The following is a 9,413-nucleotide window of genomic DNA, read 5'->3' as shown; positions in this document are numbered from 1 at the left end:
GAAACCCTATACAGGGTCACTATGGGTTGGAACTGACTCAACAGCATTTAACAACAACAATGGGAGAACATTCAGAAAAAAGAATGAAAAAATCTGAAGAAAGCCTGAGTTATGAAGAGTAACAACTTCTGGGTGATCAGCATTCCAGAACAGGAAGAAACAAGAAAAAGCACAGAGAAAATTTTTGAAGAGTTGATGAAAGACAAGAAGATAAGCATACAAGAAGAAGCTGGACAAACCCCAAACAGGACAGAGCACAAAAGAATATCATCAAGACATATCATAACCAAACTCTCCAAAGACAAGAATCCTGAGAGCAGCTCAGGAAAAATGAAGTTACCTACAAAGGAGAAGCAGTAAGACTAAGCAGAAACCATGCAGGTAAGAAAGCAATGAGATGGCATAGACAAAACACTAAAAGAAAAAAAAATGCCAACCAAGCAAAGCTGTCCCTAAAATACAATGACAAAATTAGAATTTTTCTTGATAAACAGAAATTAAAGGAATTTGTAATGATAAGAGCTACTTTACAAAAAATGCTTAAGTGTGTTCTTTGAACTGAGAACCAACAACAGTAAACAACAACCTGAGATTTCCATACATGACAACAAGACCCAGAACTCAATCCAGATATATTGTTATTGTTGATTTTAAATGTTGTTGAGTTGGTTCTGACTCATTGCGACCTTGTATAGGGTTTCCAAGGCTTTCAATGTTCGAGGAAGCAAAAAATCCTCATCTTTCTCCTGCGGATTAGCTGAAGGACTTGAACCTCGGACCTTGTGGTTGGTTCACAGTCCAGTGCTTATTGCATGGTGGTGGTGGTGGTTAGTATTAAAAGTAAAAAAATATGTCAATTTATAATGAAGTCAACTACAAAGCATAAAGAGGGAATAATGTAGATACAGAACTTCCAAAAGGCAAGGAGATGTTAAGATAAAACAGATTGTTTTATATATGGAAAATGTTAATAAATTGCAGGGTAACCTCAAAGATAGTGAATACTCCTACAGATCAAAATTTTAAACAGGAAAATCAGGAAGATTTAGTAAGCATTAGCAGAACTGAAAATGCAAAGAAAATCCACACACTCAGTGCAGAAAATTATGTGGAACAAAGACACTAGAAGCACCACATAATCCCTGAGTGTAGGACCCAGTTAGGTCTACTTTTCAAACTCTCCAGATGACTATATTGTGCAGCCAGGATGGAGGCCAAGCATTGTCTAGTTGTTTAATGCAAGATGTGTTGTCTACTCTGGAAAGATTGAGTTCTGTACTTGTAACACCCAACTTTGCTTTCATTCCTTAGTTCATTTATGTTTTCACCAATAATCACTTACTATGTAGATGGCAGAGTTCATGGCCCTGAAAATGAAAAGGTATATTAGATACCACTGGTCCCTGATTTCAAGGCTCCAGTGTCTAATGGGAACTCTGGTAGCCACAAGAAAGTTCTCTTGGGGTGGGTGTTGGAGCAGGCTAGGGTGCTAGGTTTGGGGACGAGGTGGGCCCACACTCATCCTGTCTGATGCTGCTGCTCTCCTCCGCAGGCTGCGAGGGACTGTGGGACAATATGAGCTGCTGGCCCTCCGCCATGCCAGGCTGGACTGTGGAAGTGCAGTGTCCGCGATTCCTCCAGATGCTCACAGGCAAAAACGGTAATGGCCAGAATGTGGCTCTCACATGGCCCAACCCAGTAGAACTGGCTAAGGAGCTGAGGGATGGGCTCTGGGTAGGAAGGAGCCTCGGCCTGAAGGTCTAAGATCAAGGAACCTTTGCTTGGGTCAAGTAATCAGCAGAAGTCCATTGTAGGGAATAGAAACCCTGCTGGGGAGTCGAGTGGTGGGTTCAGTTCACAAGGTCCCAACAAAGGACAATGTGAGGAGAGTGATGAAGGAGGTTGGGTTTGCTTCTCTCTGCCCCACCTCTACTCCCACCACTGGTGACTCAGTTTGTACTTGGCTAGGAACTTAAAGGTTGGTGGTTCAAACCCACACAGTGGTACCTTGGGAGAAAGGCTGGACAATGTGGTTTCATTAAGACTCAAGCCATGAAAACCTATGGAGCAGTTAGTTCTCTCTGTAACACGTGGAGATGCCAGGAGTCAGAAACTGCTGGACAGCTATGGGTTTGGTGTTTTGGGTTCTCTTCCTACCATGTTTCTGCCGCCATTAGCAATCAGGGCTCTTGCGTTAGCCCTCCTCATCTGTGGGTCCCAGTCCAGCCTTTCACAAAGTGCCTTTCCTCTGTGCCTGTTCTGCAAGGCCCTGTACAAGCATGTCCTCTGGGACCCCTGACTCCTGGGGAGTTCTTGCCAGAGGAAAGCTTTCAGTTTAGGAGGATTTCTGTAATTTCAGGCACCAAATTGAAGAGCTTGGAGTCCTGGTGTGGCACTGTGGGTTAATGTGCTGGACTACAGAGTCGATTTGAACTGCAGTGTCGGTGGTTCAATCTCACCAGCCGCTCCTTGGAAACCCTCCTTGGAAATGCTATGAGTCAGAACCAACTCAATGGCATTTAACAACAACAACAAAGTGAAGAGCTTTTCTAAAACAGGGAGAATGACAAGGACTGGCATTGGTTAATGGCTTTTTTATATACACGGAGGCCTCAGAAAGTTTGAGGGGAAACTCCATGATCTTTTCACTCCATTTTGCACAACGTTTTCAAGTTCCTTTGTATATGGGCCCATGTAATCATCACAAAACCCCTGCAATTCCTCTATTTGTCCCACTTGACCTAGTAAAAAGCAATCATAACTGGGACTAACAAAAGCTTAACCATTTGCCTAGGGTTACATGTTACCAATAGCAGGTAGAGAAACTAGGACTAGAACCCAGCTTTCTCTGACTTCAAAACCAGTGCTTTGTTCTTGAGGTCTTGGTAGAGGGTGGTCTTCAGCCCAATGAGTGGAGTAACCCTGGGGGAGAGGTGGGGTAAGTTTGGGGTCATCGTGCATGTAAGGGCCTGGCCTTCTGTTCCTTCTCCCTCCCTCATGCAGGGCAGGGAAAGCTGCCAGATGAGGTCCTCCACACGTATGAACTAAGGAAGAGATCATTTAACACCACCACCAAACTTAGGCAAGGAAAGAAGGCCCCGGATACCATGCATCTGGGAGAGGGGTGCAGCCTGCTCTCACTATCATCCTCCAGCATACATGGGCACACATGGTATGCACACACATGCACACATGCACATGAAGATCTAGAAAATGCATTGCTCTAGCTCACCATTCCCCTCAGCCTGACTCAATAGTCCCGATTTAGGGGCAGGCAAGGGACTGGATAGACAGGTTTGAAGTTTACTCCTTCCTTCTTCACTGGATGTAAAAGGCTAGCTGCTGTCATATACAAATTCTTCCAGTCAGGTAGCTGTCTTCCACATAGGAGCCCTGGTTGCAAAATGGGTTAAGTGATAGGCTGCTAACTAAAAGGTCAGTGGTTCAAGCTCACTAGCTGCTCCGCAGGAGAAAGGTGTGGCATTCTACTTCCTTAAAATTTTACAGGCTCGGAAATTCTATGAACAGTTCTATCTTTAGGTCCACTGTAAATCAGAATTGACTTGACAGAAGTGGGATTTTGGGGGAGGTTTTTCATATAGTGGTTCAGGGCCCCAATACCTTACAACCTGTGACTTCAGCGTCCTGAACATACAGCTTCCAGAGTGACCGTGGGAGGGGAAGGGACCCAGGGATTACATGGGGTAGGCTGGGGTGGGGTGGGGTGGGGAGTCAGGAGAATCTGAAAGCTTCTGAATACATCCCCCCCCTCAGCCAGAGCCAAGGGCACAGGAAGTGCCATCCAGTCCGCTGCCAGCCTCTGCCTTAATGCCCAACTTACTCATTGTCTCTGAGCCTCCATTTTCTGGCTGTAGGATTAGCACTGTACTGCAAACCATAAGGTCAGTGGTTCAAATCCACCAGCTGCTCCCCCGAAACCCTATACAGGGTCATTATGAGTTGGAATCGATTTGATGACGTTTAACAACAAAACAACAAATCCTATCTTTACTGTAAGGCTGTGATTGGACATCAGATTTTAAGATTGTATCTTGTTCCTTTTTGCCCTCCTTCTCTCCCTTCTTATCCCTCTTCTCCTCCTGAAATCCCCACCACCACCACCACCACCACCTCCACACATACACACCTCACAGACATGTTCACTGACGGTCTTTACCTTTTGATCCCGCCCTTCCTGTTTCTGGGGACCAGGAGCTCAGATCCATTCATAAACTGTCAACCTGGAGCACCATACTGGTGAGCTATAAAATCATGACTAGACGATGGTCTCCCAGCCCTATCCTGTGCTCTCTCTGAGGCTGGCTGAAGAGGAATCAGAACTTTCTCTTTTTCCAGAGTCCCATGCCTATAATTTCACAGAGGAGCCCATCAGAACTGGTGCACATGTCCACATGAGTAACCAGATGCTGCTCCTGTCACTTCCTTGAGCCACCACCCACCTTGCTAACTAGAAACCCTCAGTCTCCCTCTTGAGGTTCCCCTGCCCTCAATTTGCTCACTACCCAGAGAGTTACCCAATGGCTGACTGTGGGGAAGGAATGCTGGGGTCCCAAGCTTACCTTTGCTGCAGTTTCTCTCTACTGCCACATGGTGGCACTGTGGGGATGCAGGGTCCAGTGGGCAGTGTGTCATTTCACACTGAGACACTGTACTGAGTGTCAGATAGGCCCCTTGGGGTTCTGGGAGAGGGGTTCTCACCCTGGGGGCCAGGTTCCAGGCTGTTGCTCTCAGAGCATACAAGAAGTTACTCACCAAGGACCTTCTCTCCCCAGAGTTCCACCTCCAGGTCAGACTAGACTGCTGTCCCTCCTCTTCTCTCAGAATGCGTGGTTCCCCTCTGTGGTGCCTTACAGGATTCCAGAGGGCCTAACTCCCTGCCCCAATCCGTTTACAGGGAGGACTACCCAATGAGTCTATAGTGGTGTTCTGAACCCTTCCTCATTCAAGAAAGAAAAAAAAAAAACTAAATCAGAAAGTAATTTTTTTCTCATAGCATTTACTTCGTAAGCCTGTAGGCTGGACCCACCCCAGTATTTCTCTTAAGTTTGTTTTTTGCACTTAAAGAGTATTGGTCTTCTAGAGTCTCTTATTTAAAAGCACATTGCCTGACCTGGCCTTAGCACTCTTTGTTCGCTCCCTTAGTGGGTATCCAGGCCTTAAAGCAATAGTGATTCCTAATTGAATTACGTTCCTGGAGCCCTCAGAGAATCTGCAAAAAGCTTCCAAATTTGGGGCGGTGGTGGTTCAGTGGTGGAAGTTTTGTCCTCTACTCAGGAGATCCAGGTTTGGTTCTAGCCACTGCACTTCCTGTGTAGTCACCACCCATCTGTCTGTGGAAGCTTGTGTGTTGCTATGATACTCAACAGGGTTCAACAGAGCTCCCAGCATAAGACAGACTAGGAAGAAAGGCCTGACCATCTCCTTGTGAAATTCAGTTGACGACACCCCTCTGGATTGCAACAGTCCAGTCTGCAACCAGGCACGGAGATGGCACAAGACCCAGCAGCGTTTCATTTCTGTTGTGCATGGAGCCACCTTCAGTTGGGGGCCAATTTAACGACAACAGATGCCAACAATAACTTTACCCAAAAAAATTACTACTTCAGCATTCCCATGGGGAGAACATGGACCTGGACCTGACCTGGTCAAGGACCCCTTACCTATAGGAATTAATTCATGGGAAGGGTGTGGTTTAAAAGTACCCCAGAGAGAGGCCACCCTTGATTCCTTTACAGTTTTACCAAAGGCCCTTCAGTAGCCTCTTGGGCCCTGGGCTGCCCTGCCAGGAGGGGGCAGCACCTTGTGAGTGGCTCTGATCACCTGGCTTTGATCATTTGAAGCTTCTACAGGAGGAATCCTGCTGGGTCAGTGAGGAGTGAACCCCAAAGCAGGTAGGCCTGGGGCGCTGGGTGAGCCAGCCTCTCCAGGCATGCCTGATTTCCTGGCTGATTTCCTTCCGGCTGGGCTCCTGGGAGTCGTTGTTGCCTTAACTCACCTTCTGTCCTACCCTCTGACATTTAACCACACTTTCCTGTCCTTCCCTCTGGCCTTATGGGTATTCCTGACTCCATCTGACAGTTTAGCTCTCTTGATTTCATCACAGTAATCTCTGCCCCTCCCCTCAATCCCAAGACTCTGAGTCCCACCCACTCATGCCTATTTTAGAAAGGCCAAAGGAGGCAGCAACAACACCCTGGAGTAGCCACTCTGTGCCCAGCCCCAGCTTGGACTCTTCATGTAAGTGATCCGCTTTCATCCTGACCAGACACTTGCAGTGTGGGTCACATCTCCTGTTTGGACACAGAAGTGATGCACGGAAAGCTGCACAATGACCAGGAGCAGAGCTGGGTTTCAAACTCAGGAGCAGCGCTCAGATGCCCGGCACCTTGCAGGACAACTCTCCTGACTCTGAGTAGGCCAGGCATGCCCAGATGCCAAGGGCTACAGTCTTCAAGTGCTAGAAGCTGCCCCTAGGGACATAGGTAGAGATAGGGCAGGGATGGGACCCAGGCTTTGGGTCCAAACCCAGCCGTATCAGATCCTGAATGGGCAGTGTTACCCATTTCTAGCCTTGGTTTCCTCATCTGTAAAATGAACCAGCAACACCTTCATTGGTGCTGTCTGAGGATCAGCACTTAGCATAATGGCAACTTCTTGAATGTTACCTATATTTCTCCAGCTCAGTAGAACCGGTTTGACTCTAAATCCTGGAGACTGTAAAGAGAAGCATACCAGGCCCAGAATGCAATCAGCAGCTGGGGTTGTTAAGGGGTCCCATAGACTGGTACAAATGGTTAAAACACTTGACTGCTAACTAAAGACTGGAGGTTCAAGTCCACTCAGAGGTGCCTTAAAAGTAAGGTTTAGTAATCTACTTATGAAAAATCAGCCATTGAAAACCCCTATGGGCAGTTCTACTCTGACATGCATGGGCTTTGCTATGAATTGGAATGGATTTAATGGCAACTGGTTTGGGTTTTATTTTATTTGAATGGAACAAGAGTTTGAAAAAAGGAAATGGCAGGACTCCCATCCACAGGCTTACACCCTGCTTCCCACTACCTGCTAGATTCTAAGGATCAGAACCCAGCCCTCCTTGACTGCCCAGAGTACAAAATGCAGCCAGGCCATTTGAGGACAAGAGGCAACTCTTCCCCACAACTCTCCAAGACTTTCTTCTTGGCCACTGACTCCCCTTTTTCAATCTTTAGCCTCCTGCTCTACAAACTTCTTGTTGGAAGGCTCTCGCCTCTTCTCTAGTTAGATTAGAGTAGGCTCTGTATCCCTATCCATTCGCCCTTCTGCCATCCAACCAAGCTTTGAAGAGCAAGGCCTCTGGGGTAGGTACTTACTGGACCAAGGCTGTGTCTCCATTGCTCACTCGCAAATGCTTGGCACCCACAGGTTCCATGCTTCGAAACTGTACACAAGATGGCTGGTCTGAAACCTTCCCCAAACCGGATGTAGCCTGTGGGATTAATGTGAACAACCTGTCTAATGAGAAACGGGTAAGTCTGTCAAGCACCCCTCTCACCCTGGAACAAGGTCCTGCAGACAAGAAGCCCCTAAGAGAAGACAAGGTAGAGCATCCCTGGTGGGTGGTCAGACACCTGGGGGCTACCCCCTACTACCGCCCCTGCTCCCGTGTGTTCAGTGTGCTGGTGCCATGGTCCTATCTGTCAACCAGGGATCCTACTCCCCTGTGTCAGAGTGTTGAGGTGATGCTCTTCTGACACTTGGCCTAGTTGCAATCTCCATAAACCACCATAAGAGATTGGAGATGATTCACACTCATTAAACTGAAAGAGAAATACCATAGCAGTTAAATGCTCCGCACCAGGCTGGTGAGTCAGATCTGGACATGTGACCAGGGTTGGGATGAAAGTACTTATCTCTTTGTGCCTCCGATTCTGCTTCTAGAAAAGGAGTTTTAAATATAATTCTGCGTGCATAGGTTTGTGAAGAGAATGAAATGAGATCCTCTATGGAAGTGTGGAAGAGCACATGACCACAGTGAGTCCTCAAATGCTTGATCTCTAAAGAGTTGCCTCCTGGGGTTAATTGTGCAGTGCTGTTTGAAGATGGTGGCGGAGGAACCTCAGCAGCAGAGGCGCTGGGCAGCGACTCTGAAAGTGTTAACTGTCTGGCCTATGATGAAGCATCATGGCTCAGCAGGGCCACATTCAGCAAGAGATTGCTATGCAGAACCCTCTGGTCTCGGAGCGGCTGGAACTCTTGGTCATGTACAAGGAGTATGCTGAGGATGTTAACATCTATCAACAGAAGATCAAGGACCTCCACAAAAAGCACTTGTAAATCCCTAAGACCAGGCCCGATGGGAACTGTTTCTACTGAGCGTTTACATTCTCCCATTTGGAGGCGCTCCTGGAGGACAGCAAGGAATTGCAGTGGTTCAAGGCTGTGTCTGCCAAGAGTAAAGAGGACCTGGTGTTCCAGGGTTTCACTGAGTCCACAACACGTTCATGGACCTGATGGAGCAGGTGGAAAAGCGGGCCTCTGTCACCGACCTGCTGGCTTCCTTCAATGACCACAGCACCTCAGACTACCTGGTGGTCTACCTGCAGCTGCTCACCTGGGCTACCTGCAGCGCGAGAGCAAGTTCTTCAAGCACTTCATCGAGGGTGGGTGGGCCAAGGAGTTCTACCAGCAGGAGGGGGAGCCCATGTGCAAGGAGAGTGACTACATCCATGTCATTGCGCTAGCCCAGACCCTCGGTGTCTCCATCCAGGTAGAGTACATGGACCTTGGGGAGGGCAGTACCACAAACCCACACGTCTTCCCTGAGAACTCAGAGCCCAAGGTCTACCTTCTTTACCGGCGGGCATTACGACATCCTCTACAAATAGGGCCGCCTTCCCACCCGCCGCTGCCCTCCCGGTTGCCAGGAGCCAGCCATGTACACAGGTTTTTTTATGGTTGAAAATGGTCATATTTATTCCCCCCACCCCTTTTTTTTCTGTCACACCACCTTCCATGTTTTATTAAGGGATGCTGGTGGTGAGCCGCCTGTGTGTGTCCCTGCTCTGCCCCCACCCACCTGGCTGCTGTGTGTCTGGCTGCACCCCCTTCCCCCACCCAGGTGAGTCTCTTGCCTTCCATCCCCAAGCTTCTCCACCGGAGCAGTTTGAGAGGCCAGGCCACTTGGGGACCCCTCTTGGTTATCTGGGGCTGCTTTTAAAGGCTTTCCCCCTTTAAGTTCTCTATCATGCCATATAGCTCTGGCTAAAACTTCCAGCACAATATTGAATAGGAGTGGTGATAAAGGGCATCCTTGTCTGGTTCCTATTCTCAGAGGGAAAGCATTCAGTTTCTCTCCATTGAGAGTAATGTAAGCTGTTGGTTTTGTATAAATGTTCTTGATTATGTTGAGG

At 47.9% G+C, this 9,413-nt stretch overlaps 1 protein-coding gene and 1 pseudogene across 1 annotated transcript in view; both read left to right on the top strand.

Annotated features, from left to right (window-relative positions):
• Positions 1-9,413, top strand: part of SCTR (secretin receptor) — a 100,546-nt gene that overhangs the window by 43,750 nt on the left and 47,383 nt on the right. The window contains exons 3-4 of the mRNA XM_006868743.1: positions 1,553-1,660; positions 7,426-7,529. Of these exons, the coding sequence (XP_006868805.1) occupies positions 1,553-1,660; positions 7,426-7,529 (212 nt within the window). The remainder of the gene's footprint in view (positions 1-1,552; positions 1,661-7,425; positions 7,530-9,413) is intronic.
• LOC102813836 lies at positions 8,100-8,888 on the top strand (annotated as a pseudogene).

Source organism: Chrysochloris asiatica, unplaced genomic scaffold, assembly GCF_000296735.1.
Source record: "Chrysochloris asiatica unplaced genomic scaffold, ChrAsi1.0 scaffold00123, whole genome shotgun sequence".
NCBI lineage: Eukaryota > Metazoa > Chordata > Mammalia > Afrosoricida > Chrysochloridae > Chrysochloris > Chrysochloris asiatica.
Note: the sequence above shows the minus strand (reverse complement) of the source record. Positions and strands in the feature narration are given on the sequence as shown.